The 18,848-nt window shown below is 34.2% G+C and overlaps 1 protein-coding gene across 1 annotated transcript in view; it reads right to left on the bottom strand.

Moving 5' to 3' along the window:
• Window positions 1–3,310: 3,310 nt before the first annotated feature.
• LOC137632832 (uncharacterized) overlaps window positions 3,311–18,848 on the bottom strand; it is a 15,842-nt gene continuing 304 nt past the window's right edge. Inside the window, exons 2-3 of the mRNA XM_068364934.1 lie at window positions 18,165–18,233; window positions 3,311–3,780 (exon numbers count right to left, since the gene is read on the bottom strand). Of these exons, the coding sequence (XP_068221035.1) occupies window positions 3,311–3,780; window positions 18,165–18,233 (539 nt within the window). The remainder of the gene's footprint in view (window positions 3,781–18,164; window positions 18,234–18,848) is intronic.

Below are 18,848 nucleotides of genomic sequence, written 5' to 3'. Positions count from 1 at the left end.
CAACTAGGGTTTTAGCTAAGCTAATAATAATAATAATAATAATAATAATAATAATAATAATAATAATAATAATAATAATAATAATAATAATAACAGCAATAATAATAATAATAATAATAATAATAATAATAGTAATAATAATAATAATAATGTCGTAAATAGAAGAGAATCTACTTTACCTAAAAAAAAGACTAAAACAAAAAGGGCTCTTTTTTTCCTTATCTGTTTTGAGAGAGAGAGAGAGAGAGAGAGAGAGAGAGAGAGAGAGAGAGAGAGAGAGAGAGAGAGAGAGAGAGAGCAGCTTCATGAATGATCTATTTCTTTGACCTAGGATCACTTTTACACATGAAATTTGTACGAAAATATCCAGGAAATTTGTGAGGCAGCAAAATACATTTATTTCTATTATATAAAACAATTTAATAAATTGTGACATGTTCTGTGTGTTTTTGGTGTTACTGTCCTTAGAATATTTTGTTTCCTTGTTTCCTTTCCTCACTGGGCTATTTTCCTTGTTGGAGCTCCTGGCCTTATAGCATTCTGCTTTTCCAACTAGGTTTGTAGCTTAGCAATTAATAATAATAATAATAATAATAATAGTTATTATTATTATTATTATTATTATTATTATTATTATTATTCAGGAATGGTCACAAAAAAAAAGATAAATAAAGAAAAGTAAACAGCGTATGATTTTATTTTGCTTTATTTTATTATCGTATCATATTGTTGTAAACTATCTAGTAACGCCCTTGCCTGGTGATCGTCAGACTGGTGTTCGAGTCCCCCTCAAACTCGTTAGTTGCTTTGGTCGCTGCAACCTTACCATCCTTGTGAGCTGAGGGTTGGGGTATTTGGGAGAGCCTATAGGTCTAACTGCTGAGTCATCAGCAACCATTGACTGGCCCTCCTTGGTCTTAGCTTGGGTGGAGAGGAGGCTCGGGCGCTGATTATATGTATATATGGTCAATCTCTAGGATATTGTCCCGCTTGATAGGGGAAAGTCACTGTCCCTTGCCTCTGCCATTCATGAGCGGCCATTATTATTATTATTATTATTATTATTATTATTATTATTATTATTATTATTATTATTGTTGTTGTTGTTGTTGTTACTTGCTAAGCTACAAATCTTGTTGGAAAAGCCGGATGCTATAAGCCCAGGGGCTCCAACAGGGAAAATAGCCCTAGGACATTGTCCTGCTTGATAGGGGAAAGTCACTGTCCCTTGCCTCTGCCATTCGTGAGCGGCCATTATTATTATTATTATTATTATTATTATTATTGTTGTTGTTGTTGTTTTTGTTGTTACTTGCTAAGCTACAAATCTAGTTAGAAAAGCCGGATGCTATAAGCCCAATGGCTCCAACAGGTCAAATAGCCCATTGAGGAAAGGAAATAAGGAAAAATAAAATATTTCAAGAACAGTAACAACATTAAGATAAATATTTCCTAAATAAACTATAAAAACTTTAAGCAAAACAAGCGGAAGAGAAATAAGATACGCTAGTGTGCTCGAGTGTACCCTTTTAAACTAGACCAAAAAGGTTACTTGAAAAGCAATTATAATAATACCAAAATTCCCTAATATCGCAAGAGGGTCTGCCCCTCTTTTATTCTTCTGTACTTCTCTTTCTCCCAATTTCCTTAATCTTTCCCATCCCGAGTACCTGCCTTTGAGCTATAAACTGGATTGTATCCAGGGGTACTCTTCCTTTCCCCATATTCCCCACTTCCCTATTCTTATTATTATTATTGTGGTTACTTTTATTAAATATTCGGGAGCCGTTGATGTTACAAGGTTATTTGCAATGAAAAAATTTACCCAATAGGTATTTAAGAGTTAAAATATATGACCAGCTGTAATGATAACGATTAAAACATAAAATGTGAGTTGGTAATGTATTTAAACCATTAATGTGTTAAGATATAAAATGTGGGTTGGTAATGTATTTAAACCTTTAATGTGTTAAGATATAAAATGTGGGTTGGTAATGTATTTAAACCATTAATGTGTTAAGATATAAAATGTGGGTTGGTATTGTATTTAAACCATTAATGTGTTAAGATATAAAATGTGGGTTGGTAATGTATTTAAACCATTAATGTGTTAAGATATAAAATGTGGGTTGGTAATGTATTTAAACCATTAATGTGTTAAGATATAAAATGTGGGTTAATAATGTATTTAAACCATTATTGTCTCGGGAGAGATAATTGTGGACTTGAATATAGATAAGACCAAAAATGGTGTTTTAAGCATTAGAAATGCAAGAGGCTCATCTAGAAGTTACGGTTAATGAATGTTAATTTGGTAGTTATTGCGTATGCTTGCTAGCAAGCAAGGGCAGCCAGCACACTTGTATGATAATTGTGCTTGCTTGTAGGAGTTTATAGAGGTCAGAATTATTATTATTTTTTTTTTTTTCACTAGAATTGTGATAGTTTACGGTAGCAGCGGCTTAGAACTTTTTAAATCAATTTTGAATTTTTCCCGTTGTTTTAATAATAAATTATTAAAAGTATAACTCGCATTATCGTACAGTTTTAATAAAAGTAAATTCTCATTAAAAATATACTGTTCTCAGCGGTATTTCGGTAAAATACAAGCGACCGTAATTTTACCTTAATTTGTTATCTTTTTGCGGTATGGTGACCGTAATATCACTCAATATATCCAGTTTTTTTTTTTTTTTCTCAACGGTAATCATTTATTCCAGGATTTTTACCGTTTTTACGGCAAATCTTTAAGTATAATAATGTTCAGAAATAAAAAATAAACACTTTATGCAAAGATTTTATTCCAAATATTCGTTTCAATAGTATATTTTATTAAAACATAAGGACAGAACTTAAAAAATTATTATGAAAAAAATTGATGATTAATATTATTGCTGCAGTCAAAGCTGCGTAGACTAACGAAAACAGGATTTTGGGGTCACCTAGTGATCTGATCCTGATGGGATTTCATGGATATGTAAATTAGAATGCAAGGAAAATGGATTAAACTTTGCGTTTGGATTTTTAAAATATTACATTTTGTTTTTGAGCTGGATTTGATTTCATATATTGATTTGGATTTTGATTAATTTCATTTCAGTTTTGATCCGGATTTTGATTAATTTCATTTGTTTTGATCCGGATTTAGATTGATTTCATTTAAATTTTGATCCGGATTTTAATTAATTTCATTTGTTTTGATCCGGATTTTGATTCATTTCATGTAATTTTGATCCGGATTTTGATTCATTTAATTTTAGTTTTGATCCGGATCTATTGCATTCTAGTTTTAATCCAAGTCAGTTTCTTATCAGTTTTTATCCAGATAAGTTGCATTTTGTTTTTCATCCAGATTCATTACGTTATATTTTGGATCCAGGCGAATTACGTTATAAATTTGATCCAGGTCAATTAAGTTATATTTTGAATCCAGGCCAATTATGTTATATTTTGGATCCAGGTTAATTACGTTATATTTTGGATCCAGGCGAATTACGTTATAAATTTGATCCAGGTCAATTAAGTTATATTTTGAATCCAGGCCAATTATGTTATATTTTGGATCCAGGTTAATTACGTTATATTTTGGATCCAGGCGAATTACGTTATAAATTTGATCCAGGTTAATTAAGTTATATTTTAAATCCAGGTCAATTACGGTATATTTTGGAGCCAGGCGAATTACATTATAATTTTGATCCAGGTCACTTAAGTTATATTTTGGATCCAGGTCAATTACGTTATATTTTAGAGCCAGGTATATTACGTTATAAATTTGATCTGGGTTGATTATAATCTTGGTTTGAAGTGTATTAATTACATAGGGTTTTAAACCAGGATCAATTACATAGTTGTTTAGATCTATATCGATTATTACCTCCGCCAAGCGGCGGAGGTTATGTTTTCGGTTCGGTTTGTTTGTTTGTTTGTTTGTTTGTTTCTCTGTTTGTCTGTCTGTCTGTGGACAACGTAGAGGCCACATTTCTACACGGAATCACTTCAAACTTGGCCAAGTAGTTCCCCAATGTGTATGGAAGAACTGATTAAATTTTGGTCAAGGTCACCCCAAGGTCAAGGTCACAGGGGTCACTGGTGTCACTATGACATAAGTGGCCATATCAAGAGACAGAAATAAAGCACTGACTTTTGCATAAGCCAACAGGGAAGTCCTAGTCCAGGCGCAACCCATGGGTGATGTTCAAATTTATAAAGGTCAAAGGTCAAGGTCATATTGGTGCATTATATCAATGTCATATTAAGTATCAGTGGCAAATGAACAAAGATCATTGTTTTCTATACATCACCCAACGACATATTATTACTATTGCTCATTATTAATTCATATGTTCGACTCTCGCGTCAATGCCATCATCACGTCAAAAAAAAATAAAATCGAACACACCCACAAGAGCTTCCCAATGCTACCAACACACAAACAGTCAAAAGTCCTTCAACCTCAGTGTCAGGTAACTGCCAAGGCCATTGAATGGTTAAGCTAAATTAAAGGTCAAACGTTACTTGAAAGTCGAAGTCACATCAATTCATGATTCTAGGACATATGGCGCTCTAGGTCACCTTGGCGGAGGTATGTCCTCTACGAGGACCATGTCCGCGTTCAGGACTTGCTCACTTGTTATTACCTCCGCCAAGCGGCGGAGGTTATGTTTTCGGTTCGGTTTGTTTGTTTGTTTGTTTGTTTGTTTCTCTGTTTGTCTGTCTGTCTGTGGACAACGTAGAGGCCACATTTCTACACGGAATCACTTCAAACTTGGCCAAGTAGTTCCCCAATGTGTATGGAAGAACTGATTAAATTTTGGTCAAGGTCACCCCAAGGTCAAGGTCACAGGGGTCACTGGTGTCACTATGACATAAGTGGCCATATCAAGAGACAGAAATAAAGCACTGACTTTTGCATAAGCCAACAGGGAAGTCCTAGTCCAGGCGCAACCCATGGGTGATGTTCAAATTTATAAAGGTCAAAGGTCAAGGTCATATTGGTGCATTATATCAATGTCATATTAAGTATCAGTGGCAAATGAACAAAGATCACTTGAAGGTCAAAAGTCAAGCAGGTCACTTGAAGGTCAAGGTCACGTGAAGGTCAAGGTCACGTGAAGGTCAAGGTCACCTGAAGGTCAAGGTCACGTGAAGGTCAAGTACATTTGAAGATCAAGGTCACTTGAAGCCAAGGTCATGTGAAGGTCAAGGTCACGTGAAGGTCAAGGTCACTTGAAGGTCACGTGAAGGTCAAGGTCATGTGAAGGTCAAAGTCACATTAAGGTCAAGGTCACTTGAGGGTAAAGGTCACGTGAAGGTCAAGGTCACCTTGGCGGAGGTATGTCCTCTACGAGGACCATGTCCGCGTTCAGGACTTGCTCACTTGTTATTATTATTATTATTATTATTATTATTACTTGCTAGGCTACAACCCTAGTTGGAAAAACAGGATGCTATAAGCCCAGGGTCTCCAAAAGGGAAAATAGCCCAGTGAGGATTAGAAACAAGGAAAAATGAAATACTTTAAGAATAATAACTATTAAAATAAATGTTTCCTATAAAAAAAACTATAAAAAATTACATAGGAGTTTGGATCCATATCGATTACATTATAGTTTTGATCCGGATAAATTACATTTTGGTTTCGATAAATCGATATTTTCGTTTGGACTTGGAGTGATTACATTCAGGTTTAGATATTGATGCATTAGATTTTCTTAGTCTTAAAATTATCTCAGGAATTTTAAGAAAATATTAACAAATTCACCCCCACCGGAACAGAAACTTGTAAGGATACTGTAGGATGCATATGTATATGAATAAAGGGGACTATTATCTATTTCTTTGGGACAGTTGCACTCTCTCTCAAACTTTTAACTTGGGATATTCTTGACTGTTTTCTTGTCAAAACTTCGTCACGATCTTTATCTGTAAGCAGTGGTTGTAGTCAAGCAATGCTGGTTGTTATCCCATGTCCCCTAAGAGAGAAAGGGCGAGGAATATATCGAAGGCTGTTTGGTTTAATTCCAACTCTGAAATAACTTTGATGCCCATAAGTGAGAGAGGGAGAGGAATATATTGAAAGCTGGTTGGTTTAATTTCAACGCAGAATATTCGTGTTAATAACTATAATGACCTGAGAGGGAGAGTAATATATTGAAGTCTGGGTGGTTTAATTTCGACACAGAATATGCATGTTAATAACAATGATGCCCTGAGAGTGAGAGAGGGAGAGGAATATATTGAAAGCTGGATGGTTTAATTTCAAGGCAGAATATGCATGTTAATGACTATGATGCCCTGAGAGTGAAAGAGGGAGAGGAATATATTGAAGGCTGGTTGGTTTAATTTCAACGCAGAATATCCGTGTTAATAATTATGATGACCTAAAAGTGAGAGAGGGAGAGGAATATATTGAAGTCTAGTTGATTTAATTTCAACGCAGAATATACATGTTAATAACTATGATGCTCTGAGAGTGAAAGAGGGAGAGGAATATATTGAAAGCTGCTTGGGGTAGTTTCAACGCAGAATATGAATGTTAATAACTATGATGTCCTAATAGTGAGAGAGGGAGAGGAATATATTGAAGTCTGGTTGGTTTAATTTCAACGCAGAATATGAATGTTAATAACTATGATGTCCTAATAGTGAGAGAGGGAGAGGAATATATTGAAGTCTGGTTGGTTTAATTTCAACGCAGAATATGAATGTTAATAACTATGATGCTCTGAGAGTGAAAGAGGGAGAGGAATATATTGAAGTCTGGTTGGTTTAATTTCAACGCAGAATATGCATGTTAATAACTATGATGCCTTGAGAGTGAGAGAGGGAGAGGAATATATTGAAAGCTGGTTGGTTTAATTTCAACACAGAATATGCATGTTAATAACCATGATGCCCTAAGGGTGAGAGAGGGAGGGGAATATATTGAAAGCTGGTTGGTTTATTTTCAACGCAGAATATGAATGTTAATAACTATGATGACCTAAGAGTGAGAGAAGGAGAGGAATATATTGAAGTCTGGTTGGTTTAATTTCAAGGCAGAATATGAATGTTAATAACCATGATGCCCTAAGGGTAAGAGAGGGAGGGGAAGGTATTGAAAGCCGCTTGGTTTCATTTCAACGCAGAATATGAATGCCCTAAAAATGGGAGAGGGAGAGGGATATAACAAGGGCTGGTTTGTTTGATTTCAACGCAGAATATGAATGTTAATAACTATGATGACATGAGAGGGAGAGGAATATATTGAAGTCTGGTTGGTTTAATTTCAACGCAGAATACCAATCTGTCAATATAACTATCACACTACATTAGTTCAACTATAAGCGGGCAATATCTAATTAATTCTTGAAAGAGATTTACATAGTCTCGTCAGGCAATACTATCAAATGAAAGACTGGTTAATTTTCGTACAGCTCTTAATATCAGATAGTGACTAATGGCTATTATCTGTGAACCAGATTTTCCATTACTCTTTCAAGGAATATTTGGTTTGTTTTATCCAAAAGTAGTACGAACACCTTGAAGGGATATTTGTGTTTATAAATGTCCATTTATAAGGGAAAACTACTGAGGTAGCCTACAACTAAGGGAAAACCACTGAGGTAGCCTACAACTAAGGGAAAACCACTGAGGTAGCCTACAACTAAGGGAAAACCACTGAGGTAGCCTACAACTAAGGGAAAACTTCAGAGGTAGCCTTACAACTCGGGAAAAACCTCAGAGGTAGCCTTACAACTAAGGGAAAACCTCACAGAGGTAGCCTACAACTAAGGGAAAACCTCACAGAGGTAGCCTACAACTAAGGGAAAACCACTGAGGTAGCCTACAACTAAGGGAAAACCACCGAGGTAGCCTACAACAGAGGGAAAGCCTCACAGAGGTAGCCTACAACTAAGGGAAAGCCTCACAGAGGTAGCCTACAACTAAGGGAAAACCTCACACAGGTAGCTTACAGAGGTAGCCTACAACTAGGTAAAAGCCTCACATGGGTAGCCTACAATTACGGGAAAACTTCATAGATGTAGCCTACAACTAGGGGAAAACCTTACAGAGGTAGCTTACATGGGTAACTTACAACTAAGGGAAAACCTCACAGAGGTAGCCTACAACTAAAGGGAAGCCTCACAGAGGTAGCCTACAACTAAAAGGAAGCCTCTCAGAGGTAGCCTACAACTAAGGGAAAACCTCAGAGGTAGCCTACAACTAAGGGAAAACCTCAGAGGTAGCCCACAACCAAGGGAAAACCTCACACAGGTAGCTTACAGAGGTAGCCTACAACTAGGTGAAAGCCTCACATGGGTAGCCTACAATTAAAGGAAAACTTCATAGATGTAGCCTACAACTAGGGGAAAACCTTACAGAGGTATCCTACAACTAAGGGAAAACCTCATACAGGTAGCTTACAGAGGTAGCCTACAACTAAGGGAAAACCTCACACAGGTAGCTTACAGAGGTAGCCTACAACTAGGTAAAAGCCTCACATGGGTAGCCTACAATTACGGGAAAACTTCATAGATGTAGCCTCAAAACCTTACAGAGGTAGCTTACATGGGTAACTTACAACTAAGGGAAAACCTCACAGAGGTAGCCTACAACTAAAGGGAAGCCTCACAGAGGTAGCCTACAACTAAAAGGAAGCCTCTCAGAGGTAGCCTACAACTAAGGGAAAACCTCAGAGGTAGCCTACAACTAAGGGAAAACCTCAGAGGTAGCCCACAACCAAGGGAAAACCTCACACAGGTAGCTTACAGAGGTAGCCTACAACTAGGTGAAAGCCTCACATGGGTACCCTACAATTAAAGGAAAACTTCATAGATGTAGCCTACAACTAGGGGAAAACCTTACAGAGGTATCCTACAACTAAGGGAAAACCTCATACAGGTAGCTTACAGAGGTAGCCTACAACTAAGGGAAAACATCACACAGGTAGCTTACAGAGGTATCCTACAACTAAGGGAGAACCTCACACAGGTACCTTACAGGGGTAGCCACAACTAGGCGAAAACCTCACATAGGTAGCCTACAATTAAGGGAAAACTTCATAGTTGTAGCCTACAACTAAGGGTAAACCTCAGAGGTAGCCTACAACTAAGGGTAAACCTCAGAGGTAGCCTACAACTAAGGGAAAACCTCAGAGGTAGCCTACAACTAAGGGAAAACCTCAGAGGTAGCCTACAACTAAGGGAAAACCTCACACAGGTAGCTTACAGAGGTAGCCTACAACTAGGTGAAAGCCTCACATGGGTAGCCTACAATTAAAGGAAAACTTCATAGATGTAGCCTACAACTAGAGGAAAACCTTACAGAGGTAGCCTACAACTAAGGGAAAACCTCACACAGATAGCTTACAGAGGTAGCCTACAACTAAGGGAAAACCTCACACAGGTAGCTTACAGGGGTAGCCACAAATAGGTGAAAGCCTCACATAGGTAGCCTACAATTAAGGGAAAACTTCATAGAGGTAGCCTACAACTAGGGGAAAACCTCACGTAGATAGCGTACAACTGCAGGGTAAACCTAGCAATTGCCCTTTGAAGATAATATTGATGGCATATTGATGGAAGAAAGGAAGCTGGGAATGAAGTAAAGTCGAAGGACTGAAAGTGGGTTCAGTTGGGAGCTGAGCAGGTACCTCAAAAAAACTATATAAGTAATGCCTAAAGTGCACACAATGAGGCCCACTGACGGCACTAATCCTACCGGAGGTTTCTGTTGTATGAAAAGAATTTAAGATACAGAACATTTTATTACCTGGGTTCGGCAAAGGTATGTGCAGAACAGTCTCTGAGAGATGCTCGAAATGTGGCTTAGATTGCGATGAAGATAAGCTAGTCTTATAAGAAATGAATAAGACAAGTGATGATAGAATGCAGGATAAAAGTTTAGATAAATAAAAATATGGAATTAGAAGATTTAATGTGATCTCAAAATTCAAATATGATACTTGACATATTTCTTAGTTATAAAAGTAGACCAATGTATGATTTGCCACAGTTAAGAATTTTTTCAAGTTACTGTTCTGGTTTACTTTGATTGACCACCTCCTTCTTAATCTTACAATGTGATACATTGAACGTTTTCCATATAATTCCTTCACCGTGTATTCAGCTGACTAATATTATCATTTATTACGGATAACCAAAAGGAAATGCTAAAGAATACACCTATACAAATTGAATATTGACGAAAATCTGTTTAGTATAGTTTTCTATAAATCGTGAAAGTTTTCAACCTCCTCCTTAATCTTGCAATGTGATACATTGACAGTTTTCAATATAATTTCTTCACCTTTTATTCAGCTGACCAATATTATCAATTATTACGGATAACCAAAAGGAAATGGTAAAGAATACGCTTATACAAATTGAACATTGACGAAAATCTGTTTACCATAGTTTTCTATAAACTATAGTTTTCTATAAATCGTGAAAGTTTTCAAAGAAAACTTTTTTAAAGGGTGACTATTCTAGATATTTACAGCCTCTACTTTGAAATTATATAATAGTTTTCATGAAGTTTGTGATAACACCAGCCTCGTCATTCTTGTCTGGCTGTCTATTCTAGTAAAATAACCTTGAAAACTAGTTTTTCTATTGCTAAGTGGATGTTAAGGGGATATCTGATTTTATTTAATAATTTATTAGAGTAATTATACTTAGGTTGAAAGTGTCTTGTTGAACTGAGAATATACATCCAACAACAGACCTCCTATACCCATAACCATACCCTACTTATGAGGTCACTTAAAGCAATGACCTGTACAGTCTGTACTTGCATAAGGAAAATTAATCAAACCTTAACTGTGACGTGTGTAATAAACCGAGGACAGACGGGAATCCATGCTCGATAATAAATAAAACACTCGCCGAGCTTATCCTAACGACAATCTTTAGTAACCATGCCGTGTTACTGCATTTTATTTCTAATAGGTAATTTATCTATTATTGTGCACACACAAAGTCGTAGTTTAAAGCAAGATATTTGAAGTTAAAGATACAATCCCTGTTGCGTTGAATATTTATACGAAGGTCTCCTAAAACTTATATACATAACTATACAGTGTGCTACCATTCTTTAGTAATTAACACGGACCAACTCTGTTATCTAAATCCTTGATTATGGTGTAGATAAAGCTATATATGGTGATGATATATGAAGTAATTAATAATATTTTCTGTCAACCACATTACTTTCGATATTCTTCTTCTTCTTTGTCTGCATCTTTTCCCACTTCTATGTGGGGTCGATGTTTCTGGCCAGCTTTTTCCATCTACCTCTGCCCCAGGGTTAAAAGAATATTCTTTTAACCCTGCTCTGCCCCACACTTCAATACCGGTTAATCCCTTTGATCGAAGGTCATCCTTGATACAGTCCATCTACCTTCGCTTTGGTCTCCCTCTCCTTCTCGTTCCCTGTACCTCCATTTCCATCAATCTCCTTCCAATATACTTTCGATGTCTTGGTCAAAATCACTCATAGTTTACTTGTTTACTTGTTTTGGGTTTAAATCCAACCCTCCACTGAAGTCGAGTGAACTACTTCTCGGGCGGGTCCATATCAATCATCTAACGAAACATTTTCATTATAACTTATACAATTCCTTGATTGTAGCATCTTCCAAATCATATGATCTTGTGAAAAGTAATGTCTTTTGTTTCTTCTTAAATTCAATTTATGTCCTTCATTTCAGTTGGTAGTTTATTATAATGTCTAGGCGCACAGTAGCTAAAAGCCCTTTCACCAAATTTACTATTTGTTCTTGGTTCAGATAGTCTATGTTTGTCACTCATGTGTCTTATGGTAACATTTGTTTCTAGTTCTAATTTGTTCAGGCATTCTTTTAGATATTTTGGTTCAGTATCTTAAACGTTAGTAAGAGTAGCTTGTATTCAGTTCTCGCCTTTACCGGCAGCCAGTGTAATTTAATTAGTGCAGGGGTAATTCTATCCCTATTGTGTAGTCCTTTTATTAATCTAGCGGCTCTGTTTTGTACTCTGAATTTTCTTCAGCTGATAATTTGGTAAGCCATAGAACAGTGAGTTGCAGTAATCAATTCTTGAAAATATGTGGTGATTAATGAGTATGGCCATAGATTTTCCATTTAAGTATTTACTAATAAATGCTATGTTTTTAATGTGATAGTTACAATTTCTTACCATATAATTTATATGTTCATTCATTGTCAGTCTATCATCCATGATTACTCAAATATTTCTGACGGATTTCTTTAGGTCAATGATCGATTTAACCTATTTCAATTCTTTGGAAGCATTCGATTCTTTTTATATCTTTTTCATTTCCAAAAATAATACATTCACTTTTATCTTCATTGAGCTTTTTTGTTAACATCTAAGCCTTAATGTCATTCATTATTTCATGTATCTTTCTTTTAGCTTCATCAACTGATGCTATTGGGAAATAGGAACCCTCAGTAACTCAATCGACTCATATAGGGCTGTATGTTTCAGGAGCTTTAATGTCATTCATTATTTCATGTATCTTTCTTTTAGCTTCATCAACTGATGCTATTGGGAAATAGGAACTCTCAATAACTCAATCGACTCATATAGGGCCGTATGTTTCAGCTACAATGGATGAATTTTCTGAATTTTCTGTATTTGCACGATCTTGCACGTGCTCTCACACGACTGTAACTAGTAATTAGAGAAGAGAGCAAGTTCAGATGATTATGTAACCCTTTCAGAATGGTTTTCATTCCTGTAATTGATACAACTGGAACAAACAAAGTTACCTCATCGTAGATCGTCAAGGTTAACAAATTTCAATTGTTAAATTCAGTTTCTTTTTCTCAATTATATTTGATTTTACATATTTTTTTTTAGTTCTTATTTTTGGTTTTATTTTGGTTAACAAATTTCAATTGTTAAATTCAGTTTCTTTTTCTCAATTATATTTGATTTTACTTATTTTTTTTTAGTTTTTCTTTTACTTTTGGTTTTATTTTGGTTAACAAATTTCAATTGTTAAATTCAGTTTCTATTTCTTAATCATATTTGATTTTACTTATTTTTTTTATTTTTTCTTATTTTTTGGTTTTATTTTGGTTAACAAATTTCAATTGTTAAATTTAGTTTCTTTTTCTTAATTATATTTAATTTTACTTATTTTTTTAGTTTTTATTATTTTTTGGTTTTATATCTTTTTATAATAGTTATGTTTTTATCATTTATGGTAGTTAATTTTCATTGAATCAATGTCTTACATTTGCTTATTTTCTCTAAAATTCTCCTTTTCCTTTTTAAAATGTCACTTGAGACAATTTATAGCAGGGAATTGTGGTACGCATCTACTGTTTTAGATAGAACGAAAAGGGATAAGTAAGTTAGAAAACAAGTAGATTTGTAAGTGAAAGGCTGAAGATCTGCATATATTTGGAATAACAACTTGCTTGGGCCTTCTTGCAAAACACAGAAGATTATGTTCTAGTTCCTGGTCGCTGTACCCCTCTGGTAGCCTATTTTTCATTTATATTTCCCATTATACCATTGAGGAGACTGTATAACTTATGTAAGCAGCTCTTCTAGGAGGACACTCCAAAATCAAACCATTGTTCTCTAGTCTTGGGTAGTGGCATAGCCTCTATACCATGGTCTTCCACTGTCTTGGGTTAGAGTTCTCTTGCTTGAGGGTACACTCGGGCACGCTATTTCTATCTTGTTTCTCTTCCTCTTGTTTAGTTAAAGTTTTTAGAGTTTATATATGAAATATTTATTTGAATGTTGTTACTGTTCTTTAGATATTTTATTTTTCCTAGTTTCCTTTCCTCACTGGGCTATTCTCCCTGTTGGGGCCCCTGGGCTTATAGCTTCTTGCTTTTCCAACTAGGGTTATAGCTTAGCAAGTGATAATAATAATAATAATAATAATAATAATAATAATAATAATAATAATAATAATAATAATAATAATAATAATAATAATAATAATAATAATGCCTGTTGCTGCTTTGTGGATCTTTCTCTTATATTATTCGCTTTGTTTCCTTCTTAGTAGGTAGTTGTATCGGCATATTGCAGCTTAGTATTCTACCCATGTACTTTAATAAGTTTTTAACCGATTCTTTGGAAAAGGCCTGGAGATCGTTGTTATTACATTTAAAACATTCTACAATGAACTTTCAAACTGGTGATTAATATGGCACCTTACACACACTTCTGCAAATCTCGAGAAAGTTGAATAGGCAAATCATCATCATCATTATCATCATCATCATCTCCTCCTCCCACGCCCATTGACGCAAAGGGCATCATCATCATCTCCTCCCATGCCTATTGACGCAAAGGGCCTCGGTTAGATTTCGCCAGTCGTCTCTATCTTGAGCTTATAAATGTATACTTCTCCATTCGTCATTTCCTATTTAACGCTTCATAGTCCTCATCCATGTAGGTCTGGGTCTTCCAACTCTTCTAGTGCAAATATATGATCAAAATAATCTTTGATAGTAGATTTTACGAGTGGGTTAACTGCTACTTGATATAAGTTAATGCTATAGAATTTATTTGATTTCAACGTAGAATATTAAAACTAATTATGACTATTAATGTAATCGTTAGATAGTAAATTACCTTGATGTAATAAATGCAAGATTTAATATTCTAAACAGATTACATTGTCCCAACTGGCTTTATTGTCAAATTGAACACTGGTTAATTGTCTTAAACAGCTTATAATATCAGCTAATAACTTTATATATATATATATATATATATATATATATATATATATACATGTATGTATACATACATATATATATATATGTATACATATATATGTATACATATATATATATATATGCATATATATATGCATATATATATATATATATATATATATATATATATATATATATATATATATATATATATATGCATATATGCATATATATATATATATATATATATATATATATATATATATATATATATATACTTATATATATATGTGTATATATATATATATATATATATATATATATAATTATATATAATTATGTGGGAGTGAATACATCAAGTAGATATTTTAGTTTATGGATGTTCATTCATATATTAATTGTTTATTGGGATCAGAGATGAATGAAAAGGCTTAAACGAGGAAGAGAAAATAGGATTGGTTTATTAGCCTTCAGGTCTGTATATGGGAGAGAACCTGGGAGGTGTGGCTGGATTTATAAAGTAATTTATTTTGGTTATAAGCCCTGGAGCCATAGCTAAGAAGTTCCTTCAGTATTCGGGTGTAATTGGGGGAGAAAACAAAGTTGCTCTATGAAATTAGATTTGAAAGCGACGAAAAAGAAAAAAAAAAGAAGTAAGATTGGAAAAGAAGTAAAACCAAAGCCCAAAAAGTAGGTGCCTCAAAGACCCTTTAAATAGTGTTTAAAGTAAAATTTGAAAGCGACTGGACAGAAAGATGGAAGAAAGGAAGACTGGAAAAGAATAAAACCAAGGCTTAAAGGTGGTACTTTTAAAAGATCCTTTAAGTAATGTCTAAAGCGAAACTTGAAAGCAACTGGACAGAAAAAATGGAAGATTAAAAAAAAAAAAAAAGAGAGAGAACAAATTTGGTACTTTAAAGATCCTTTAAGTAATGCCTAAAGTGAAGTGCGTGAAGGAACTAAAACACTAGCCTCCTATGGGAGGTTTCTGTAAGCGTAAGAGAAGAAGTTGATAAAGATTTAGAAAAATCTTGTTAGCTACTTTCAGCAAAGGTAAGGACTGAAAATAGTCTTGGATAGAGATCAAGGCGCAGAATGTGGTTCTAAATATGAAGATAAGGGATTCTGATAAGAAGTGAAACTCAACTATAAAGGAAATGCTGGATGGAAGTATAAATAAGGATAACGCCATGGAATTGGACGAGTTAATGATTGAGAATTTCAAAGATAGGATGTTTATAGTGAAAGAGTATTAAAATAAGTCCCGTTGAAGGACGGAAATTTATTGAAATTTGTCGGAAAAGTCTAACACAGAATAGATAAGGTAGTCGAGGACAGTGAGAAATATATACATTAAGTATATGCTAGTCGAATTTGAGTATGTAATCGTTTAAAAGAAAGGCATGTTATTATTAGAGTGATGTAAAAGCAGGTATTAGTAGGATAGTTGGTTCATGAATCCCAGAATAAGTTAAATGCAAATGGGGAAAGGATATCTTGAGATCAATGCATTCCTGTTAGTGGAGTGAAAATATCGTAGGATGTCATACATTTCTGGTATTTTACTTGGTCTACTTTTACTTTGCTTTAAGGGCTGCTTTTCTGGTCCCATACTGCAGGGGAACCCCACTCTCTTTCAGGGTCTTCATAGTCATTTTATCTTATACATTCCAAGACCTTTAGTAATCCACACTACTTATTGCTCGTTAATTGTCAAATCCACATTATCGAAGCGTTTAGAAAACGAGAATGTTTTCAATTTCATCTTCAAAACCTTCATTTATAAACTTAATTTCAATGTGTTCGACTTGGCTTTCTTGGACTATTTTGGAAGTATTGTTAGTTACCCTTGTAAAATTAATCTTCTTGATAAAAATTCTGTGGTTAGTCTCCGTATTGGATAAAATCTAATTAGACTATAACTAAGAAGATATTTGGAAACTAAACAGTTATTAAATTCTTATACATTCAATCAGGCAAAATCATGAAAATACAGACAATCAATCTACTTTTTGTTGATGATTTATTAACATGGGCATAACATGGTAGACATAGCAATTTCAGTACATAAATATAACTCGTCCAATTGAACCAACATTCTTTGAAATATACAAGAAGAAAGATAAAGTTATTTGGTGCCTTATTAAGGGAAACTGTGATATTGATATGAAAACATAAATGCAACTTCTATCCATTAAGTGTATGAACTATTAGTTAGAAAGTAATAAAGCCTAATCGTAAGTTAGTAATGCCTTCGAGGATAAGAATCCTAGACAGAAGTTTGTTTTCCCTCTGCTTAATTTTATCAACTATTCGGTAGATTTCCATTCTCTTAAAGAGTCGTCCAGGGTTGAAAATATATTTTGGGATGTAAAAGATAGGACTACATTTGGATCTTCAAATTAATTCTCAAACGATTTCAGAGTCTTTTCAGCACATTGTACAGTTTTTCTTAAAGTAAAATTATTTTCCCCTGAAGACTTGCAGCATGCAATATAATGTGGCGGGCAAATAGAACAATTGCAAGTATATTTCATCATACAGTTTGAGTAAATTATCAATAAATCAATAGATCAATCATACCACAAGCTCTCTAGCATTTTAATCCTTTAGACCAATGTATGTTTTGGAATAAACAAGGTATTTTTAAAAGTCATGATTCGAGTTCTCTTTTATCGAAAACCTTTCTGGGTTTGCTATCTGATATAGGGAATGTTTTAGAGATATTTAACCTGCCTCTTATTTAATTGATCAGCAACATGTTTACTATGAATATCAAAAGAAATACGAACGATATTCGTAGGCTACAGCTAAACGTAGCTTTGCGTGGTTACGGAAATCTGTTTAAAGTAGTACCCGATTAATATTTAGAAAATCGTTCAAAGAAAACTTTATTTAAGGGGTATCTATTCTAGTTTTTTTGCCTACCGCAACAAGCGATGAAGTAATAATTGTTAAAATATTTTTGGTAACACCAAGATTATAATTTTGTCTACGGAGTTTATTTTTGTAATATAACTATCCTAACTAATTACATAATTTTTAGGCGAATAATACTAAATGATGTTTTAGTTTATTAATTTGTTATACTCAAATGTATAGTGTATACCTTATATTAATTCACACTTAGCAGACTCACTGCTATCTAATAAGAAATTGGATTGTAAATAAAGCAGTTTAATGCTAGGTATAAGTGGTAAATGATTTTATTCATCCTTATTACAATGTCACGCGTTTTTTAGATAGGTGGTCAATAGCATTGGTAGTTTTAGCGCTAGATAACTCAATTGTTCGATCAATTGTTATAGGTAAAGCTATTACAAAGAAGTGTTTGTTTGAGAGTTGAGAAACTGATAATTGAATGAGAGCCATATGTCTAGCTCATCATCTACTCCTTTAAGGGTTAATTTAGGCAGTTTTATGGTAACTCTAGGTCACTTTACTTACTTACTTACTTACTTACTTACTTACTTACTTACTTACTTACTTGTCCCCGCTTCACTCAGAGAGTCCTGGCGTCCTGTAGGACCCACAAGGTCTGTTTGGCATGTGCATTCTTCAAGGGGAGAATGAATTACAAGATCCACGTTATCATAACACACTGTGAACAAGACTTGTCTCACAACCGCTACTGGAAATAGTTTATCAAATCAGTCTCTCTACTGTCCTGTTGGGACATTTTAAATCTCGGGGTTACATATTTGAAAGTTCTAGTAATCTGTTAAGGTACATATTTGTTCCAATAACTTAAAATCATCCTTAATAAGTACCGTGGCATCACGATTTTTTACTGCATGATGTATGAAAAATTCTTGATATTTTTAGACTTCAAGTTCTGGTTACTTGAATTGTCACCCATAGCTAATATCTTGATATTTTTAGACCAAGTTCTGATCACTTGAATTGTCACTCGTAGCTAATATCTTGATATTTTGAGACCAAGTTCTGATCACTTGAATTGCCACTCATAGCTAATATCTTGATATTTTTAGACCAAGTTCTGATTACTTGAATTGTCACTCATAGCTAATATCTTGATATTTTTAGACTTCAAGTTCTGATGACTTGAATTGTCACTCATAGCTAATATCTTGATATTTTTAGACCAAGTTCTGATTACTTGAATTGTCACTCATAGCTAATATCTTGATATTTTTAGACCAAGTTCTGA

Source organism: Palaemon carinicauda, chromosome 3 (genome assembly GCF_036898095.1).
Source record: "Palaemon carinicauda isolate YSFRI2023 chromosome 3, ASM3689809v2, whole genome shotgun sequence".
NCBI lineage: Eukaryota > Metazoa > Arthropoda > Malacostraca > Decapoda > Palaemonidae > Palaemon > Palaemon carinicauda.
This window is presented reverse-complemented; position numbering and strand designations above follow the sequence as displayed.